This window comes from Protopterus annectens, chromosome 9.part0, assembly GCF_019279795.1.
Source record: "Protopterus annectens isolate FY-2018-M chromosome 9.part0, PAN1.0, whole genome shotgun sequence".
NCBI lineage: Eukaryota > Metazoa > Chordata > Ceratodontiformes > Protopteridae > Protopterus > Protopterus annectens.
Window position 1 is genome coordinate 1,919,821,536 of NC_056743.1, and position 22,472 is coordinate 1,919,844,007.

Genomic DNA, 22,472 nt, shown 5'->3' on the forward strand with positions numbered 1-22,472 from the left:
AACACACACACACACACACATATTTATAATAAATTATGTACGTGTGTGTGTGTGTGTGTGTGTGTGTGTGTGTGTGTGTGCGTGTGTGTGTGTGTGTGCGTGTGTGTACGTGTGTGCGTGTGTGTGTCTGTGTGCGTGTGTGTACCAACACCCAAGCCCACACATATATAAATTATATGTATTTTAGACCTTGGGAGTAACAGAACATTAAAAGAAATCTTTACCAGTGGCCATGTCCTCTTAGTGGACTGTTCCACTCCAAGTTTAGCAGTGTTAGTGGTCACTTCATTGTTCTTTCCAGCACTACCAGTAGTCACTTTATTGCTCAATCATGCAGTGCTGATGGCTACTTCACTATTCCAGTTAACACAGCTGTTAATCATTTTACTGTTCTTTCCACTATTTTATTCACCAATGCTGTTGGTCACTTTGTTATTCTGTCCAGCATTGCTGGTGATAACTTCACTGTTCTGTACAGCTCTGGCAGTAGTCACGTCGTTGTGCTGTTCAGCAGTTTTGGTGGCTGCTTCAGTGCTCTGTCCATTACTTCTGGTAAACATTTTATCTGAAGTAGGCAGACTTCATTCGTCTGCAACCTGTGGGTATCGGATCCGACCTCGGATCCGAGCCGGCAATTCAAAAGCTTAGGCTCCGAGCTCCTAGCTCCTCCCTCTTACCCATAATCCCTTGCCAAGCCCTGACTGACCCCAGATTTCGTTTGCCGCTTTTCAAGTAGCTACGGAATTCCAGAGCTCCTGGCGTTGGTGAAGATAAGAGATAGTTTTTGACTAAAAAAGTTTTCAAAATCTTTAATTTCTTTCTTGTTTCAGTTAGTGTTGAGTGTGTTTAGGCTTTCCTCTCTCTTTTTGTTTAAATTTATCGGGTTTTGCGTAGTTTGTTTGTGTGTGTTGTGTGTTAGGCCTTAGGGTTACTATGTCTGAAGCCCATAAGGCTGTGTTTTCAAAATGTACCGAGTGTGGCCATAAGCTATCCCCAGCAGATGGCCACACTGCAAGTCATGCTTGGGGGTTGAACACCTGTCATCTGGTTGTACCATTTGTGCAGGGTTCAACCCCCGGGCTTTGAGGGAACGGAGGTCGAAGTTGGTGCTGGCGGGTCTTTTACCCCCAGATACCGCTTCGGCCTCTGCCCCTTCCACTCAGCAACCTGTTGCTGTGAGTTCTCCCCCTCCGGCTGGGACTCAACCTCCCTCAAAGTTGCCGGAGGGGAAGGATTCCTCTAAGGAAAGACAGAAGGAGAGGCACAGGGAGAAGCACCACAAGAGGAGAGCCGAAACTTCTAGTTCGGCTCCTCCATCTAAGCGGGCCTCCCCTGTGCCTTCTAGCTTTCCTCCTCCTCGGCTCCACTCCCCTCGGTTCTCTCCTGGACCCGAGGAGGAGGAGGCTAGCCCTTCCAGGAGGTCACCGAGGCGGCTCTCTAGGTCCGCTTCGGTGACCTCCTGTAGATCAACCTTTTCTATGAGCGAAGCTGATATGGACCAGATGATGAGGAAATTCATCCAGGCCCAAATGCAAATGGGAGTGCTCCTAGCCCCCCCCCCATCCGGGAGGGGCTTTGTCCCCTTTTTCGCCTTGGCTCCTTCTCCGACCCATACCACGGGTTCGGAGCTGTCGGCGCCGTGCAGATTTGGATCCGGGGGTGGGTCGGATCCGATGGGTCGGCGCACCTCGGATCCGTCCCATCCCTTGAGTGCTTCGGGTACTTCGGACCCGACCTCTCGGAGCCGAGGGCCGAGCCTCAGATCCGAGGGAGCTGGTGTGTCTTCGGCTCCGTCCAGGTCGGAGCACACTGGTCTCTCGGATCCGACTGTTTCGGCTCCGACTCCGATCCGTACGTCGGATCCGAGTGGGGGTCGGCTCTCGGGGCTTAGAGAAGCTGGCTCCCCCTCGGCTTTCGACGTAGTGGAAAGGGCACTGTCGAGGACATCTGGACCCCCGGTCCCTGCCACGGCTCCATCCCGCACTCCATTGCAGTTGGGCCAGGCCCCCACCAGCCGGTCCCAGGGACAGCCCGCCTCGATGTCCCAAGTGGTTCCCTTGGAACATCCAACTGCTGAAGAGTACTCCTCGGACAGCCCCCCCGATGAAGTACCTCGGAAGCGTAAGTGCAAGAGGAGGCACATGGACTCCCCTGAGTCCGTCACTGAAGACACAGACTTGGATGAAGGGGAAGGCTCCCTAGGTCACCCCCTGAGGACGTCTCATTTGGAGACATCATGGAGATGTTAAGGATCAGGGGGGGGGTGGTCTGCCCCCAAGGCTTCTTCGGACGAGTCTGTGTTCTTGGAGGCATTCGAGGCGGCCCTTCTACCTCTTGGGTGTCCCTCCTGCTGACCCCTGGTGGATCTTATCTCCATCAGGGCGTGGAAGGATCCAGACACCATTGAGCCTATCCCTAAGCGCCCGGACCGCATTCTTTCTCCTCCATCAGACCGCACCCACTGGAGTAAGGGTCCCCCAGTAGATGCCATGATGATGGCTGCAGCCACGAAGAGGGAATTGGCCCAGGAGAGTCCCTCCGTGCATCCTCCGGGCAAGGAGTCCCGTTCGATGGATCGCATTGGGAAGCGAGTTTTAGTTCAGCAACCTTCTCCTTGAGAGCGCTGAACTACATGGCACATGTCATTAGGATGCAGCGGGATCTGATTAAAGAATACGCTGCATCTCCCGAGTCCATCTCGAGTGAGGATAAACAGGTTTACTCCACCCGAATGGCCACTCTCAGATCAGCTTCCAATACATCTATGCGGCTACTGTCTCATGCTACTGAGGGAGCCGCTAGAGCCAGCGGAGCAGGCCTAGTCATGAGGCGACAGGCCTGGCTCCGCCATTGTGATTTTGCAGAGCCCTTCAAGGCAACCTTCGCGAATGCCCCCTTCGATGGTTCTGCCTTGTTTGGCAAGACTGTGCGCGAGACATTAGTCCAGAGCGAAAAGGACGGGAAGACGCTGTCTGCCGTCGGAGTCCGCTTCTCAGCTCCCCAGAGGTCCTTCTCTAAGAACCAAAAGGGACAGAAGAAGATGTGGTTCCGGAAGTCGCAGCAGTCCAACCTGCTCCGGATAACCAGTCCTTCCGTGGCAGAGGAGGACGGGGAGGTCGTCGTGCCAGAGGCAGGGGGGCTCCTGGCAACTTTGGGTCCAGAGAACCCTTCTCTGAGAGACCCACGCAGCAGCCCTGAAGGGTTGCCCGGCTGTCCGTCTCTGGAGGCAGTCAGGGGGCGGTTTTCGATGCACCTGACTTCTTGGGAGTCCATAACAACAGACAGTTGGGTGCTTCGAGTTATATCCAGAGGATATTCAATACCCCTATTCAAGATTCCCAAATCTCGCAGCCTCCCAGATGTTCCACCCGACCAAAGGGAGGCGGCAGCTATCGAAATCGAGCAGCTGCTAGAAAAAGAGCCATCCAGCGTCCCCAGATCAAACCGGATTAGGGTTTTACTCCAGGTTCTTTTTGGTGCCAAAGAAGACGGGGGACTTAAGACCAATCTTAGACCTTTCCCAATTGAACCTGTCAGTAACCAAGCAAAAGTTCCGGATGGTCACCCTGCAATCTATACTCCCCCTCTTGAGGGAGAACGACTGGATGTGCTCCATAGACCTCAAGGATGCGTACTACCACATTCGGATGGACAGGCGATCCAGGAGGTTTCTTCGCTTCCGGCTGGGAGCCAGTCATTATCAGTTCAGGGTCCTCCCCTTTGGTCTCACCTCAGCCCCCAGGGTGTTTACCAAGGTACTAGCGGTGGTAGCGGCCCACCTGAGGCTCCAGGGATTACAGGTCTTTCCGTACCTGGACGACTGGCTCCTGACGGCATCATCAAGGCATCTTCTGTGCTCAGCCAGGGATTACTTTCTTCAACTAGCACCAAGGCTGGGCATCACGATCAACTGGGAGAAATCTTTTCTGAATCCCACTCAAATTATAGATTTCATAGGAGGAAGACTAGACACCAGATCAATGCGAGCCTTCCTCACCCCAGACTGTATCGCCAGCCTGAAGTGTCATGTGACAGCGATCCTGCAACCATCTCCAACTGCAGCTTCGGTCCTGAGGGCCCTAGGTTCTATGGCGGCAGCTATCCCGCTTCTCATTCATGCCCGTTTACGCATGCGGGTTCTTCAATGGACCCTTCAAGTTCAGTGGTCCCCTCTTTGTTCGTCTCTAAACGCTCCGATTGCGGTCAGCAGAGCGTGCAGGGACTCCCTTCTTTGGTGGCTTCTTTCTCCGGAGCCCCTGGCAGGGAGACCTTTTGCACTGCATTTCCCTGAGCCACAGTGACCACGGACGCTTCTTGCCTCGGGTGGGGGGGGCATTCTGCGGGAAAGATTGTCCAAGGCACGTGGAATCCCACAGAGACGTCATTGCATATAAATGTCCTGGAAATGAGGGCGGTGCTCCTAGCGTTGCAAGCACTTCACCACGTTCTTCCTTCAGGGACTATTGCGATTCAGACAGACAACATGTCGGTAGTCTGGTATATCAACAAGCAGGGAGGAACCAGGTCTTACCCCCTTTGTCGAGAGGCCATGAGAGTCTGGGAATGGGCAATTTCCACCAAACGCTTTCTGGTAGCAACGCACATTCCGGGAAAGTCCAACATCCTTGCGGACAAGCTCAGTCGCACTATCCTTTCTCCACACGAGTGGTCTCTCAATCCTCAAGTAGCGAAGAAGATTTTTGCCGTTTGGGGGCAACCCTGTTGCGATCTTTTTGCCTCTCCCTCAAACGCCAAATGCGACAATTTCTTCGCTCTGCTTCCCCCACCAGGGGAGTTCCCGAGGGATGCTCTGGTGCATGCTTGGCCTCCCGTCTCCTTTATGCCTACCCTCCACTTCCTCTGATGCAGAGGCTTCTGCAGAAAGCCTACAGTTTGGGGAGCAGAATGATTCTCATTGCCCCATTCTGGCCTCGACAACCTTGGTTCCCCTTTGTATGGTCTCACAAAATCAATCCACCATGGATTCTGGATCCAATTTCGGATCTCATCTCTCACCCTCTGGGAATGTCAGTTCCCAATCTGCGGACCCTGAAGTTGACAGCTTGGCTGCTCCAGTTCCAACCTTAATTAGGACTCCCGGTATCTCTTCACCGGTCAAGGCCATTTTAGTGGCTGCTCATAAACCTTCCACCAGACAGGTTTATCGGAGTAAATGGAGGAGATTCTCTATATGGGCAGGACAGAGAACTTTGGATCCTTTCTCGGCACCTATGTCAGCGGTGCTGGATTTTCTAACAGACCTCTTTCATCAAGGGGCTAGTTCTTCCACGATTAAGGTACAATTGGCAGCTATCTCGCATTATCACATTGGTCATGACACAGCTCCCCTTATGACGGCGAAATTATGCAAAACATTTCTCAAAGGAGTTTTTTTGTTAAGGCCTCCAGTCAAGGAGGTTGTACCGCCTTGGGACTTGTCTTTAGTCCTGCAGGCCCTTACTGCTCCTCCCTTCGAGCCTGCAGCTTCTTCTGATTTAAAGTACCTTTCCTGGAAGACTGCCTTTCTGGTAGCTATCACTTCAGCCAGAAGGGTGTCTGAGCTTCAGGCTCTGTGTGTCAAGCCGCCTTATCTTTCTTTCTTCCCTGATAGGGTGTGCCTCAGGACCAATCCATCTTTTCTTCCGAAGGTCTCTTCTGAATCCAATATTAACCAGTCAATCAATTTGCGTGTTTTTCCCAAGTACTCAAACAAAGGAGAATACAAATTGCATTCCTTGGATGTTCATAGACAATTACGTTTTTATATTAACAGAACAGCTGGCCACAGGAAATCAGATCAGCTGTTCGTCTCCTTTGCTAAATTTGCTCTGGGTAAAGCAGTATCTAAAGTCACTCTATCTAAATGGATTGCTAATTGTATTCTGCAGGCATATGACACTTCAGGCAGACCTGCTCCTCAGAGGGTTACGGCTCATTCTACTAGGGCAGTTTCTCCGTCAGCCGCCTTTAAGTCCCGTGTATCATTGGATGATATCTGCGCGGCAGCTACTTGGGCCTCGCCTCATACTTTTATTTCTCATTACAAAGTGGATGTTGTTTCTAGAGGAAGAGCATCCTTTGGCTCAGCGGTGCTCCGGAACATCCTTCCATGACGGCCGCCCAAGATTCAGGTAGCTAGGGACTCTGTCCCACAGGTTGCAGACGAATGAAGTCTGCCTACTTCAGATTTAGAAGTTATGTACTCACCATAACGTTCCATCTGAGTAGGTGACTTCATTCGGATGCAACCATCCCCCCCTCCATCCCCCTGACCTTTTTAGAGCGAGTATTTATGCTGATTTAGTGTACTGTTGTCAGTATTTTGAGGCAAACTCAATCTGAGGTCAGTCAGGGCTTGGCAAGGGATTATAGGTAAGAGGGAGGAGCTAGGAGCTCAGAGCCTAAGCTTTTGAATTGCCGGCTCGGATCCGAGGTCGGATCCGATACCCACAGGTTGCATCCGAATGAAGTCACCTACTCAGATGGAACGTTATGGTGAGTACATAACTTCTAAATTTTTCTGGTCAGCACTGCTGTTTGCCACTTCACTCTTTTTATGGCCACTTCATTGTTCTGTCCAGTACTGCAAGTGGTCACTTCATTGATCTGTTCAGCATTGCTGGTGGTCACTTCTTTGTTTTGCAGCAGAAAACATTATTGCAAAAGGCCCTTTAGTAACATACAGACAGGGAATCAAGCTGTACTAACATCGTGGTTACACAGCTGTGGAAAAAAATGAAAAACCCCAAAACTTTGACAACTGGTGGCACAAAAATAAAGTATACTGGCAGTGATTCTTTTTTGTAAAACAAGGATAAACAAGTTGCAGATCAGAGAGATGCACTTGATATGTTGACATCTTTTCCAGTTTTCACTGAACTAATGGTGAGGAAGCCCTACTGGAGAAGTGCAAGTGGAAGCACACATGCTCTTGCAAAGGTATGATGTACCATACCCTATGAGAATAGATGAAAGAAATGACTGCTGGAGGAGTTTCCCCATATGCCATACAACCCACATAGGTAGGCTGATGTATGCTTTGACTGGATAGCTAATGGGATGGTGTAGCCATTCATCTCTTCATGGCTTAACAAATCGTACATTTTGACAGCTAGGTTCTGCATGGGTCTATGGATGAAGTAGCTTCTGTGCTTGTTAGTACCTAACATAGCAACTCACAAGGCTCACAGAATCAAGGGGAAAAACCCAAAACTATATTGGAAGAAAGACATTAAATGTTAGGCTAAATTCCGAGAACTCATTTGATGGCATTAGACTGTATAAAAGCAGAGTAGGAAACAAATACTGAAATGGTCTTAGGTAATTTTATTCATTTAAGCTCTAAAACATTTTTCTAAGATTCCATAAAATGTTGTTTCCAGTAGATAAGTAAGTGTGAGTTCTTAATTTTTGTCCATTTTTGTTATTTTAGTAAAGAACAACAAAAAAATCAGAAGCATTCCAAATCAGTTTGGGAACAGAGGACTAGTGAAATGAGACGACATAACTTGATGGCCAGCCAGGAGGCTTTGTACAATGAACTAGCTCCAGAAGACAGATGGAAGGTATCTTTCACAAGGCAAATGAGGCCGGATATGAAAACACACTTAGACAGACCATTAGTGGTGGACCCACAAGAGAATCGTAACAACAACACCAACAAAACCAGGACAAATGAGCCCTCCATGGACCACAGACTAAGTCAACAGAGGGCAGAAGATTTTCTGAGGAAACAGGCTCGGTTTCATGAGAGGTCACGAGATTCAAACAGTACTAGGGCTTATGAACGAATTGATTCAATTGGAATGGATCTCAGGCATCAAAGGAGCAACAGTAAAGAAGGGGATCCTGTACAGGATAATCAGTCCAGGGATGGACGGGAAAGAGAAGGTGAACAAGACAGGGTAGCCAAAGAAGGTGACTGTGAAAGGAACAGAGTAAGTGATTCTCACAGGCGGCATCAACATAGGCAGGGTGGGAGCAAGGATGGCAGAAATATGTCACCAAGGGGAGTGGAAGGAGACCGGGACCATCGCCGGCACAGGGTTCATCGCAGAATAGTTGAAGAAGGAAGTGGTATGGAGGATGGCAGCAAAGGAGAACGGCGCTCTAGACCACGACCTAACCGGCAGGGTGAACCTGGAGGTGAAAGTGAACAACCTGATGGAGAGAGACGGCGGCGACATCGACGACATGATGCTCAGTCTACATATGATAGTGATGCAAAAAGGGAGGATAAGGAAAGGAGACATAGACGCAGAAGGTATGCAGCTTATGACTTCTTTTACACATTTCTTTTATGGCTAAATGAATGTGCAGCATAGCCTGTGAGTTTAGTTTTATATTAGACTGTTTATTGTTTTTTTTCCTGTTGTTTCCAGCTCAGTTTTGTATAATGCATTACAGATTGTCCAAGAATCTTGCTCTCATTTCATTAATATATAAGTGTATCCAGGAGGGTGAAGTCTTTTTTAGAGCCAAGAACTAAAATTCCTGAACTAATGATCAATATTAAGTACAGTGCTGCCATGAGTTAGACACATAATATACTAGACATAAACTGGCTAGGACATATTTCTCGTATCATGAAAGTTATAATGGGTAAGGTACATGCTAATTTTCAAGTCATTCTGCCATAACCTGTAAGAGCCATTAATTCCAGTGAACAAGAGAGGTGCAGCAAGTGTTATGGCTGCTTGACAGGTAAAGCTTTCCAAGGCTGCTTGGAGCCCGCTCCCCATTATGCATTACAAAATTGTCTTTGCTATGCATTAAGTTCAGAAGAAGAAAATATCCCTGTTCTGATTTTTGCTATTTTGACTGAATTGTTCACCAAGTTTGTGAATAAAACTTTGTATTATTCTTTCTCCTCTTTGCTATTTTGACTGAATTCTTCACCAAGTTTATGAGTAAAACATTTTATTATTCTTTCTCCTCTTTGTTGCTTATTTTTTATCATGAAGGGCTCTATTTATTTATCAAATTTCTTTTCTGATTTTCTCCTCATTTTGGACCTAAGGCTTGTTATACTTAAAATGTTTCAGTAGTCCATAGACTGTGGCTGGCCTTCTTAGACACAGTCTCACTTCTAAACGTCATCACAAAGCTCCATCCTCTCCCCCCTTTGCTTTTTGTCTTCATTACTAGGTTAACATATGACTTCCTTCTCCTTTTTGTTGTCCTTTATACAAATGACATTGACATGGCCATTTGCAGGTCAAATCCCACCCACTTAATAATCCAGTTCCAAGTACAAAGTGACCTGCACCAATTTCAGCATTGATAAGTCAGCACAAACTTCTCTTAAACCCTACAAAAGAAAAAAAAATCAATGCTGTTTGGAACTCACCCCCCCCCCCATTCCCCCCCAAAGAAACCTCTCCATCTACCTAACAAACCTCTCTTTTTATGACTTACACAATACTGTCATTGAAACTACCATGTCCTTCAAATACTTGGGACTCTGGCTCAGTCAGTCACTCAACTTTTACACCATAGGTTCATAGGTTCATACTAGGCTATCTGCCCAAGGGCATTTATAAGCCTAGCCCATAGTTATGTGGCTTTCGCCACCCCTTTAGTTTGAATAAAAACTATGCCTATCATTTTTCTGTGCCTCTGTCAAGCAGTGACACTGAAGTAATCCCTGGGGTATATCTGCGATCTCCCATCCATTGGTCAAGATTCCTCTTGAACAAGGCCAGCGAGGTGCTCTGCCTCACATGTACCGGGATTTTGTTCCACAGCATAGGGAGTCTCTGGGTGATGAATCTGTCCCTCCAGCACGTTCTATTTATAACCGTGTCAAGGTTTAAGTCTCCGCCCTTGTGGTTCTGAGGGATCTAGATTTTTGAGGTGAAGCATATTCATCAAATCTGGGTTTGACATGGCCTTATATGTCAGGCACAGGTCACCTCTGAGCAAGCGGTATGAGACTGAATAAAGCTGGAGTTCTTTCAGTCGGGCAGCATAAGACATATTTTGAGACCCTTTATCCTTTTGGTGAGGAACTTTTGGGGCCTTTCAAGCTGCATCAGGTGTCTGGTCAGATACATTCCGGACGGGGCATTGTACTCAATCATAGGTCTAATGAGTGATGAGTACAGGGGGACGATGACCTCCCTTGATCTAGATGTGAATCCCTTCATGATCAGGTGGGCGATATAGAAGGTTTTCCTAACTACTTTAGCAGCATGAGTGTCAAACGAAGACTACTGTCAACTTGGGTCCCCAGATCCCTGATGCCTTTTGCTGTGCCCAGTGGATTGTCACCCATATGGTCTCTAGGGGTAACCTTGTTTTTCCCGAAGGGTATGACTATGCATTTTTGGCGTTTAACTTCAGGCCATGGCTCTGGCACCAGTTATCCGTTTCTGTGAGGCCCTTCTGGAGGATATCTGTGTCAGATGTGTTTTCGACTATGGCCCAGTTTGCAGTCATCTGCAAACTTTGTCAGCCATAACCCTCCTGTGTTTGCTTGTACTTCAGAAAAGTAGATGCCGAACAAGAGTGGACCCAGGACTGAGCCCTGTGGGACACCACTTGTGACAGGCTTTGAGTCTGACATGGCTCCAGCAACTCTGACCCTGTGGGTTCTGTCGCTTAGCCAGTTTGCAACCCATCTTGTGATGTATGGGTTTACATTCAAGCTGATGAGTTTTTCGATGATACCTGAGTGGGGTATTGTGTCGAAGGCCTTTGCCAGGTCGAGGTAGGCTGTATGGACTGCCTTTCCCTCATCAATGGCCTTGGTGACTGTCTCGAAAAAGTCAACCAAGTTTAAGAGGCAGGATCTGCCTTTGACAAAGCCAAACTGGGTTGGATCCAAAGTCTGCAAGTTCCCTATGTCTTTATTTATGAGTTCCATTATGATCCTCTCCATGGCTTTGCAGATAAGGCTTGTCAAGCTAATGGGCGGTAATTTCCAGGGTCTGTGGAGGCACCGCCCTTATGAAGTGGGACCACAGTCGCCGTGCACCACTCCTTGGAGTGCGTATCCTGAGGTGAGGCTAAGATTAAACAGCTGTCCTAACTGTGGGTTAATTCCTCGTTGAGTTCATGAAGCACACAGCCGGGGACACCATCCGGTCCCATGGATGCTGTGTTTTTGCCTTAGTGAGGGCAGTTCTCACCTGGGCGTTGGAGATGTTTGGGGGCTACAATCCTCTGGAATAGATATCTCTCCTTTTGGGGTGGGGAAAAGTTTGCACTGAACCTGTCAGCCAGTATGTTAGCAATGTGTGTAGGTTCAGTAATTTTCACATCATTTTGAACTAATTCTGAGCATATCTGGGAGTTTCCTCCTAGGTTTCTAACATAGCTAAAGAAGGCCTTATGATTGTCTTTAGAGTCCTTGGCGATTTTTCTCTCAAAATTTGCCTTTGATGATTTTATGAGAGCTCTTAGTTTTTACTTATAATGATCAAAGGTGTTTTACCTTTCAAGGATTTTGCTCTATCTTGTAGTAGCTTCCTCCTTTTGTTGTAGAGCTTGTTTATGGCTGGGGTCCACCAGACTGGACGCTTGCCTTTGGTACAGAGAGTCTTAGTTTTGTTTGGGATTGCCTGATCCATGCAGTCCTGTAGGTGCTGGTAGAAGGCATTTGTAAGTGATTCAGCGGTTTGAGTAATGTTTACCACTGGCTCAGGGGCCTTAAAGGAGACCACACTAGTTTTTAGAAGTGTGAAATCGGCTTTTGAGAAGTTTTTCACTGTGGTCTTTTTGTTTCAGGTGGGGCGGGATGAGGACCTCCAGTGAGATTAGTTTATGATCTGATCTCACCAGTGAGGGGTATACTTCGGTGTTGAACATTTTGATCCCATGTTCGTGATGATGAGATCAAGTATGTTTTCACCTCTTGTGGGGATGGTGACTAGTTGTTCCATGGCATTTGAGTTTATGAACTCCAGGAATCTTTGGGTTAGAGTGTTCGGGCTTGAGTAGTGTTCCCAGTCTATATTAGGGTAGTTGAAGTCACCTAGTATGATGGTGTTTGGAGATACATTTATCCCTCCAATGTTTTCAGGAAGGCCATGTGAGGTTCCTGAGTTTGAGAGGGTGGCCTGTAACATGCTACAAATTGCAGAGCAGTCTTGCCTATGGTTAATTGCACCTGGATGGTCTCCGATGCATCGTGCGTTGCCACCAACCTTGAGGTGTGGGTGTCCTTTATGAATATGGACACCCCCCCTTTCTTGGTGTTGTCCGGATTTTGGGGCGGAACGTATGATATGAGGTGAAACCTGTTAGTGCTGGGGTGCTCTCAGGAGCCTTGAACCAGGTTTCTGTCACAGCACAGACATCGATGTTCTCCATATTGAGAAGGGCCTCGAGTGCGTGCATCTTGAGATTGAGACTTCTGGCATTGAGCAGCATTACCCTTAGTTTTTTTCCTTTTTGGTGTTCTAGGGTGGTAGGTTTAGAATTTGAGCCTTGCCTAAAAAAGGCACTATGGGGTGGCAAGAGCCTTTGCCAATATCCGAAGCCCAGGGTGACAGGTGCAAGCCGTCCCTTGCGAAGCAGCGTGGCTTGTCCAGCATGTCATCCCAGGCAGACAGACATTGGATCCCTTTGAATGACACCAGAATTTAAGCCAATTATTAAAGCTGATCATCTTATCACTGTATTGTGGCATCATTCTAGGTGAAGGTAGGATACTGCTCAAGGTCAGGGTCATACCTGCCTGGGCTACATAATCAGAGAGCTCCTCGGCGTCCCTTTTCATGTAGTCCAAGGAGGTACGTCTCAGGTCGTTGACACCAGCGTGGACAATGACTGAGTCATACTTGTACCTGCTGTTGAGAGACCTGAGTGCTTGCGTTATGTGGCGGATTCTAGCGCCCGACAGGCAGCTTACTGTGACCTTCTCCTTACTCAGTCTGGTGGCGGGACGTCAGTGTGTCTGACTATGGAATCACCAATGACAAATGTGTCTGGCATTTTGTTTGGCCTTAAGGGCTGTGACTGTTTGACACTCTGACTGTGTGGTCTATGTGTTGCATGTGTTGGGTCGTGAGGTGGTAGTTGTTTGGGTGTCTGCTTTGGTGGCCTCTGCTGTTTTGGTAAATTTTGATCAGAGCCTCCAGTATGTCTTTGTGTGAGTATGTGTATGATTTGAAGTTGTGATGGTACCATGTGTGACTGGGTATGTATTGTGTGTGGTTGCCTTCTCCTCCTGTCTGGTCTTGCCAGTCCTATGTTGAGAGAGCTCAGCCTCCAGTTTGGCCATATAGTTGCATCTCTCACATGTATTTGTGTTTTGTGGGAGAAGGAGAGGATTGTCTGTGTACATGAGGCAATTGTAACATTGCCTCAATATTCCCAGGTTCACCAGTTGAGCTGGAGAGGACACTAGCAACTGATCCCTCGACATACTAGAAGTAGTAGATAAAGAACTTTCAAAGGACTCGGGAAGTGGGTTTTAGGCTGGTGGGGTACTATCTATAAGAAGAGTGCTTTATCAAGGTGCAAGTACTGTAGGAGTAAGTGCTAGGCTTTACAGATAGAGAATAGTCTACTTGGGAATCAAGTAGAGATGAACTTTTCAGTTATAGGATATGCTGGTTAGATCAGCAGTACAGTTTAGCGTGTTTTATAGCAGGGGCTGAAGGGAGCTAGGAATTGGCCCAAAACGACCAATGGACTACTAGTTTCTGGCTGAAACTTCACCAAATCGGACAAAAAGGCCGCTCAGTGCTTCCCACTCCCACTGGTAAGCAAAGAAACTTCCCTCCTTCCTAATAAGGCAATGGATCAGTAACAGGAACTAAAAACAAAGCCCAGGGATCAGCAACTCTGAAACTGGACTACTCTAGTTCAGTAAAGTGGGAAAACAAGAGATTTTTTTATTACAGAGATAAGGAAAAAAACAGACAGTAAATGCTATAAATGCTGTAAATCGGCTAGCACACTTTAGTGTGTAGCCTACAGAAACAATTTGCAACAATTAGTAACTTAAAGTGCAATAAACAGTGTAAAATGCAGAAATCACTTAAAGTAGCAGTAAAACAGGCGAAATGCAGTCGCTAGCTTAATAACAGTGGGAAAGCCACAAAAAATACTTATATCTGGTAGAAAGTCACTCTTTCAGCTCTCTGCTGCTTGGATCACTCTGCAGGCCACCACGAGGATCTGTGCAGAGTTGGTACAAGCTGGAAAACACGTGTTTAGCGTGTTTTATAGCAGGGGGCTGAAAGGAGCTAGGAATTGGCCCAAAACGACCAATAGACTACTAGTTTCTGGCTGAAACTTCACCAGTTCGGACAAAAAGGCTGCTCAGTGCTTCCCACTCCCACTGGTAAGCAAATAAACTTCCCTCCTTCCTAATAAGGCAATGGATCAGTAACAGGAACTAAAAACAAAGCCCAGGGATCAGCAACTCTGAAACTGGACTACTCTAGTTCAGTAAGGTGGGAAAACAAGAGATTTTTTTTTTTTTTTTTTTTTTTACAGAGACAAGGAAAAAAACAGACAGTAAATGCTATAAATGCTTTTAAGTGGCTAGCACACTTGAGTGTGTTAGCCTACAGGTAAAATTAAGCAACAAATAACTTTTTAAGAGTGCAAAACAGTTAATCAACACAAAAACAGTTTAAATAGAATGCAGAGCTGTATAAACAGGCTAAGATGCAGTCGCTAAGCAGTAAATATTCAAAAGCCAGAAAAAATACTTAAATCAGTTATAGCAAATACAGTTATAACAAATGCTCTGAAATATACTGTATATTTCCAATATGTTTGAGAAGGACAGTCAGAACACAAGAAGGTTCAGGCGAAAAAGAAAAAAAGTTTTGTTTTACTTTTGAAAAGGTAAAAGGAGGAACAGAAGGCCTTATCAAATGTTCTCTCTGTATTAAGAAGAATGAGCTAATGACACTAGACTGGGAGGTGTGTCACAGTAGGGGCGGGCAACTGCAAAGCCACCAAGTATAAGAGCAAGACACCAACAGCGAGGGAGGGTGGGACAAAATAGCCTAAGACAACAAGCTATGAAAGTTTTTAAACAGATAAAGATTTCTGAAGATTCTGAATAGACAAAGTGCTTTATATATATTAAATTATAAAAACAGTAATCTGTTAAAATAATCAAAAGATACTTATATTTTGTAGCTCAGTTGCGGTCAAACAACTTCTCCAGCCTGCACCAAAGACCAGAACAACAACTTTTTTTTTTTTTTTTTTTACAAGAACACAAAAGAACCAGCCCCCACTAGCCAAGAGATAATTACACAGAGTAAATGTTTCAGTTTATACAATAGCCTAAGACAACAAGCTATGAAAGTTTTTAAACAGATAAAGATTTAAAGCAGGTCAGAAATCAACTCAGTACTGTTCAGAGCCAACAATATATCCTTTTTTCTCCTCTGTAGTCAGGTCAGCTATTGGTGAAGACATTCTTCAAGCCCATCTGGAAAATGAGCTTCCTACTGTTGCAGCTGAATCCTTAAGTAACTCCACTAAATTCCAAAGCATCTCTAACTCAATATGCAGATTCATGAATAACCCCTCGCAAACACCAATGACTGTCTGTTATAAAAGCAAAATATATTCCCATTAAACAAAGATCTGGTCTCTTTCTCAGGGTACAACTGTTTAAGCTCCTTCACCCCTCTCTCAACCAAACTCAGCGAAAAAACCTCTTTACATAATCTATGCAGCCTTCAAAATGCTTCATCCATCTCCACTCCTAGATCTTCACTTCTGTCAACCAGAAATGCCTTCGTCATTGTAGCTTCTTCCCTCTGGCAGTTCCTGCATCAGCCATCAGAGGGAACTCAAATTTGTCCACTTTTAGAAAGGATCTAATTATCCACCTCCAATAGCAAGCCAAATGCACTTGTCCCCAAAGAGGTTAAATCACTTAAACTTCTCATGCTAACCCAGCCTCCAACACTCCGTCCATACCAGTACTCCATTTTTCTACCTTTATGATTGATATTCCTCTGCTTTTGCTCATTGTCTTCCTTGTCACCAAGCTACTGTTGTACATTTGCATATCCTATGCAGCTGCTGAATGTTTTTCTATTTGTACCTCTTCATGCTTTGTAGATTACCTCATTTTTTTGTAGTTGGGAACATGTTTTTACTTGGGCTGTCCTTGCAAATGGTCACTTATGATCAGTGCACTACCCTGGTAAACAAATTTAACTTAATAAATAAATAAGTCTGATGTTTGGTAGGGATATTCCACCTACCAGTAAATATACTAAATGTTTATATTATTTGGAAAAGCCAATACAATCCTTACTGATGCATCTAATGTAAGGACTTCAACCACACCACTGGAAGTGATGCAAACAAAAGTTAAGGGTAAATATGCTTGACTAGCCCGTATTTGCTCCTAATTCATAATCTAGTCAACATTTCATTTTTTTTCAACTCATTCATTCTCTCCCAAAAAATAAAACACTTTAAAATCAGTAGAGGGATTCTATTATTCCTACTTTAGTAAACCTAAAGGAAAACTTAATACGACTATGTTCTGTCATCTCTTTCCTTCATTACTTCAGCTGCTCTAACCAACTTTTCAGCAACTAAGATAGCAGTAAACTCTATGGCTACATCTTTTGAAACTGTAAAGATTCCCACTGTTTCCATTGTAGACTCTACTGACATTAAAATGTTCTGCATTCCAGCCATCACTGTTGAGACCTACCCCCTTCCCCTGCCATTCCTGTCACAGATTATGTTAGGTTTTCAAAGAGCATTTTAAGGCTTCAGACTGGTGATATTTGCCCCATCTGCACAAGTACATCAGAAGTCTATAATATTGGCGTTTTCTGTAGCATCCATGTCCCCACTACCAGTGATCTTCTTGTCACTGCCACAGTTTTTCATACTGGTATTAGTATTATGAGTGCAGACATCAAATCTATTAGCATCTTCAATGATGCAGATTTTGCAGGTGTCAGTATTATCTGTCCCATTTGTATTCCATGTTCTTATCCTCCCCACATCAGCCTTTCCAATGCTGATTCCTGTGAAGTTGACACTTTTAGCATCAGTGCTGATACCGGGGTTCCAGCATTGCTCCCAAACTCAGTGATGCCAATGGTAGCACTTTTGTTGTCATTTTGGTAATGTCATTGTCGCCTTCTATGACTCCTTCATAGTAAATACATCCTTGATGTGAGCTTTGTATACAATGTTACCAACTTTATTTTTTATGCTATCTACCTCTGATACTTGAATGTTTAGGACTATTGGACCTTCCTGTAGCAAGAAGGGAGTACTCAGATCTGCACTTTACTACTATCCTCCCAGATTCTCCTTCAGATTCCTAAATTCTCAGATTCTCCTCCCACAAGATAAGTTCTGCAAAGCCATAGACAAGACTAAGTATCTTGACTTTCAAATGGATTCATGTTGAGGAGGAAGTCTAAACCTCAAGATGTACGCACTCGAAACTCTCCTTAGCATGGAGAACATCGATATCTGTGCAGTAACAGAAACCTGGTTCAAGGCTCCCGAGAGCACCCCAGCACTACCAGGTTATACCTCATACCATGCTTTTCGGCCCTAAAACTTGGACCGAACCACAAAAGGAGGGGGAATATCAATATTCGTCAAAGATACCCACACCTCCATGTTGGTGGCACAGCACGAAGCATCAGAGACTATCCATGTGTAACTAACAGTGGGTAAAACTACCTTCCAGTTTACAGCCTGCTACAGACCACCCTCCCAAACCCAGGAACCCCACTCGGCCTTCCTGAGAACACTGGAAAATATGAAGGTCTCTCCAAACACCATTATATTGGGCAACTTCAACTACCCAAACATAGACTGGGAGCATTACTTTAGCTCCAACACCCTAGCCCAAAGGTTCCTAGAATTTATAAACTCAAATGCTATGGAACAACTTGTTACCACTCCCACAAGAGGGGAAAACATACTGGACCTGATCATCACCAACATGGGGACTCTATGCTCCAGACCAGAAGTGCATCCCTCACTGGTAAGATCAGACCATAAACTAATCTCACTGGATATTCACATCCCGACCCCACCCCCTGCCCAGAAAACCACAGTGAAAAACTTCTCTAAAGCAAATTTCACACTCCTCAAAACCGAGGTGGAATCCTTCAAAGCCCCCGGGGCCTGTGGAAAATACGGCCCAGACCGCAGAATCCTTTATAAACACATTCTATGAACACCTTCAAGAATGCATGGATCATGCAATCCCAAATAAAACCAAGACCCAATCTTCCAAAGGCAGACGTCCTGTCTGGTGGACCCCAGCCATAAACAAACTATACAATAGAAGGAGGAAGCTACTACATGACAGAGCAAAATCCCAAAAAGGGAAGGCATCTCTGATCAGTATTAGCAAAAAACTACGGGCACTCATAAAATCGTCTAAGGCCAGATTCGAGAGAAAAATTGCACAGGACACTAAGGATAATCACATGGCTTTCTTTAGTTATGTTAGGAACCTGGGTGGGAATTCCCATATATGCTCAGAATTAGTCCAAAATGACAAAAAATACACCAAACCCACAGACATTGCCAACATCCTAGCTGACAGGTTCAGCACAAACTCCCCACCAAAAGGGCAAATATCTATCCCAGCAGAGTTCTGCCCCCCTGACATCTCAGATGCTCAGGTAAGAGCCGCCCTCTCCAAAGCAAAAAACACAGCATCAATGGGACCAGACGGTGTCCCGGGCTGCGTCCTACATGAACTCAAGAAGAGCTAAACCCAAACATAAAACTACTGTTCAATCTCAGCCTTACTACAGGATATGTACCCAAAGAGTGGCGTACAGCAACAGTAGTCCCTCTCCACAAAGGTGGTGCCTCAACGGATCCTGGAAACTATTGCCCCATAAGCCTGACTAGCTTGGTCTGCAAAGCTATGGAAAGGATCATCATGGACCTCATAAATAAAGATATTGGGGATCTACAGACACTGGATCCTACCCAGTTCGGCTTTGTTAAGGGCAGATCCTGCCTCTTAAACCTGGTCGATTTCTTTGAAACAGTCACCAAGGCCATTGACGAGGGGAAGGTGGTCCACACAGCCTACCTGGACCTCGCAAAAGCCATCGATACAATACCCCACTCGAGCATTATAGATAAGCTCACCAGCTTAAATATAAACCCCTATGTCACTAGATGGGTTGCAAACTGGCTCAAGGACAGAACCCACATGGTTAGAATTGCTGGAGCCATGTCAGACTCCAAACCAGTTACAAGTGGCGTCCCACAAGGCTCAGTCCTGGGACCTCTCTTGTTCGGTATATATTTCTTGGAGGTACAGGCCAACATGGAAGGACTGTGGCTGACCAAGTTCGCAGATGACTGCAAACTGGGTGCCATATTCGACTCTCCAGCCGACACAAGCATCCTCCAAAAGGGCCTCATAGAAACAGACAACTGGTGCCAGAGCCATGGCCTCAAGCTAAACGCCAAAAAGTTTATAGTCATCCCCTTTGGCAAAAACAAAGTGCCCACAAATTACCACATAGGTGGTAATCCATTAAGTACAGAAGAAGTAATTAGGGACCTGGGGACCCAAGTTGATAGCAATCTCTCATTTGACAACCACGTGGCCAAAGTGGTTAGAAAAACATTTTATATAGCCCACCTAATCATGAAGGGATTCACATCTAGATCAGGGGAGGTCATCGTGCCTCTTTACTCATCCTTCATCAGGCCCATAATTGAGTACAATGCCCCTTTCAGGATGTACCTTACCAGACACCTGCAGCAACTGGAAAGACCCCAAAAGTACCTCACCAAGAGGATCAAAGGGCTCAAACAGATGCCATATGCTGCCCGGTTAAAGAAACACCAGCTCTACTCAGTGGCATACCGCCTGCTCAGAGACGATCTGTGCCTGACGTATAAAGCCATGTCCAACCCGGAATTAATGGACATGCTGCACCTCAGAAAATCCAAATCCCATCGAGCTACGCACTCGAGAGACTTGAACCTCAGCACTGAAATAAATAGGACATGGTGGAGGGACAGATTCATAACCCAGAGGCTCCCTTCACTCTGGAATAAAATCCCAGTCCAGGTTAGGCAGAGTCCCTCATTGACTCTCTTCAAGAGGAATCTTGATGAGTGGATGGGAGATCGTAGGTTTACCCCGGGTATCACTTCTGTGTCACTGTTAGACAGAGGCACAGTATACTAACCTCGAAAAAGGGCATAGCAAAATTAATTTAAAATGGGTGGCGAAAGCCAAACACACTCTGGCTAGGCTTATAAATGCCCTAGGGCAGATAGCCTAGTATGAACCTATTAACCTATGAACCTAAGATCTAGTTTGCCGCTGCAACTGATCAGAGGTTCTTGCTAGCTCGGGCCAGTAAAAACTTTACTATTATTCTATTTCTAAAAATGATTGAGATTTTATTGTTAAAATAGTTAGATTTTTTTTTAGGTTAGATAAGCTCTTATAGCTTTATCTGCAGTTTTCCTTTCCCTTGTGTGCCTTTTCATAGCTATATTTGGCCTCGTTTTTTTCATAGGCCTATTTAAATTTTCTGACTAGAAGTTGTTTATTCAGTGACCTTTCTGTCACCCTCTTTCTTAGTCATAGTATTGTGTGATTACTTAGTGACCTCTTGTAAAAAATGTTATAACTGTTAGTTAACTTGCTCATGTGTAGTTTAGTGATTTTTTACTTATTAATATTATCTGCTTAGATAATTTGTGTGTGCTTTTTAGCTTTAGTTTGAGGGCTTGTGTGGTTATATTTAGCTTGTTTTTTATTAGAAGGCTTATTAATAATTCCTTGTAGTTAGCCTTAGTTTAAAGAGCTTGTGTGTGTGTGTTTATACTTAGCCGTTTTTTTATTAGAAGGCTAATTTATATTTGTTGTTGTTGGGTGTGTCCTTTTCTGTCATGGCTGATGACGACAAACACCCTAAGTCAGGGTTTAAAAAATGCTCTAAATGTGGACAGAAGATGTCTGTTACTGACTGCCATGTCAATTGTGTCTACTGCTTAGGTGCCTTGCACTTAACGAGAAACATGTTCCATATGCCATTCCTTTTCCTCTCTGGTTCTCCAAGAGAGAAAGAGGAAACTTATTGACAGGGGTTTGTTGAAACCTTCTTTCCAGGAGGCTTTGAGTGACCAGGATGGATCTAGTAAGTCCTTAAGTTCTCCAAGACTTCTGTGGATTCAAAAAAGTCAAAAAAGTCTGTGACATCGGCTGCACAGGTCTCGGAGCCGACTGTCTTTTCTTTTCGAAGCCAGTCCCCAGTTTTAGAACCGGTATCTGAAACTCCAAAATCTCCACTACGTCAGTTGGTACTGTCGATCCATTCATCTCGGTCTTCTGTTAGCCTTTCAGATTTGGATGTGGATCGGGTGGTGCAAAAGCTTTTACAGGCACCGGCCTTTGCAAAATTATCGGCTCCGACCCAGGCGGCTTCAGAGCCGAAGACCCTTATGCCAACTATAACTCTTCCTCCTCTGAGCCATTCTGGTCCTTCGAAGCTGGAGGATTTGGACTTGCTGATTGTGGAGCCTTCGGAGCCGATGCCTGCTCCAGTGTCTTCAGTTCTATTCAGCCTGATGTCCTCGGCATCGATTGAGGACTCTAGGAGCCGACACTCTCTGGTCAGGTCCGGGGACGATAGTCGAACCGACTTGTTGGTTCTGACTCTGCCTCTCGGGGCTTCGGCTCGGATGAGCTCGGCTCCTACCTCTGGCTCAGAGCCCACTGTCCTGGTGACGGAGGTGTCGATGGTTTCCTCGGATCTGTCGGTCCCTTCACATCGGAGCAGGGGTGCCTTCAAATCCATGAGGAGAATTATGTCTCCCAAGACATCCTCAACCTCAGGTCTGGCTTCTTCATCCCCTAAAGCTCTTGTGTCTGCTTCTGCCTCACAAATCCTAACAAAGCACAGAGACTCAGAACCTCAGGAGGCCCCATTGGGTGGCCCATGCTCTTCCGAGACCTCACCAGAAGCTTCCACTGATGAGGTTCCCAGGAAGAGAGTGTGTAAGAGGAAACATTTAGACTCCCCTCATGAATCCCTAACATCTGATACTGACTTGGATGAATCAGAAGGGTGCCCACGGCCCCCCTCTGAGGATATCTCATTTGCAGAGATACTTGAAATACTTAGGCATAGGGGTGACTGGCAGTCCACCAACCCTACTGAAGATGAGTCGGTTCTCCTGAAGACATTCTGGTCTCAGCCCTCCACCTCTTGGGTGTCTCTGCCCTTCGATGAGCTTATGCAGCTGGTCTCACGAAGGGTGTGGGAGTCTCCGGACACCATGGAGCCTGTCCCTAGGAGGCCTAATAAGTTCATTTCTGCCCCCCAAGATAAATCCTTCTTGACCAAAGGTGTGCCAGTTCATGCCATGGTGGTGGCGGCAGCCACCAAAAAGGAAATGTCTGAAACTTCCTCGTCTATTCATCCTCCTAACAGAGACTCCAGGATCATGGATAGATATGGGAAATGCATGTTTAGTTCAGCGACTTTTGCACTTCGTTCACTTAA

The 22,472-nt window shown here is 45.8% G+C and overlaps 1 protein-coding gene across 1 annotated transcript in view; it reads left to right on the forward strand.

Moving 5' to 3' along the window:
* Nucleotides 1–22,472, forward strand: part of CACNA1A (calcium voltage-gated channel subunit alpha1 A) — a 3,713,953-nt gene that overhangs the window by 1,559,515 nt on the left and 2,131,966 nt on the right. The window contains exon 16 of the mRNA XM_044082385.1: nucleotides 7,433–8,263. Within this exon, the coding sequence (XP_043938320.1) occupies nucleotides 7,433–8,263 (831 nt within the window). The remainder of the gene's footprint in view (nucleotides 1–7,432; nucleotides 8,264–22,472) is intronic.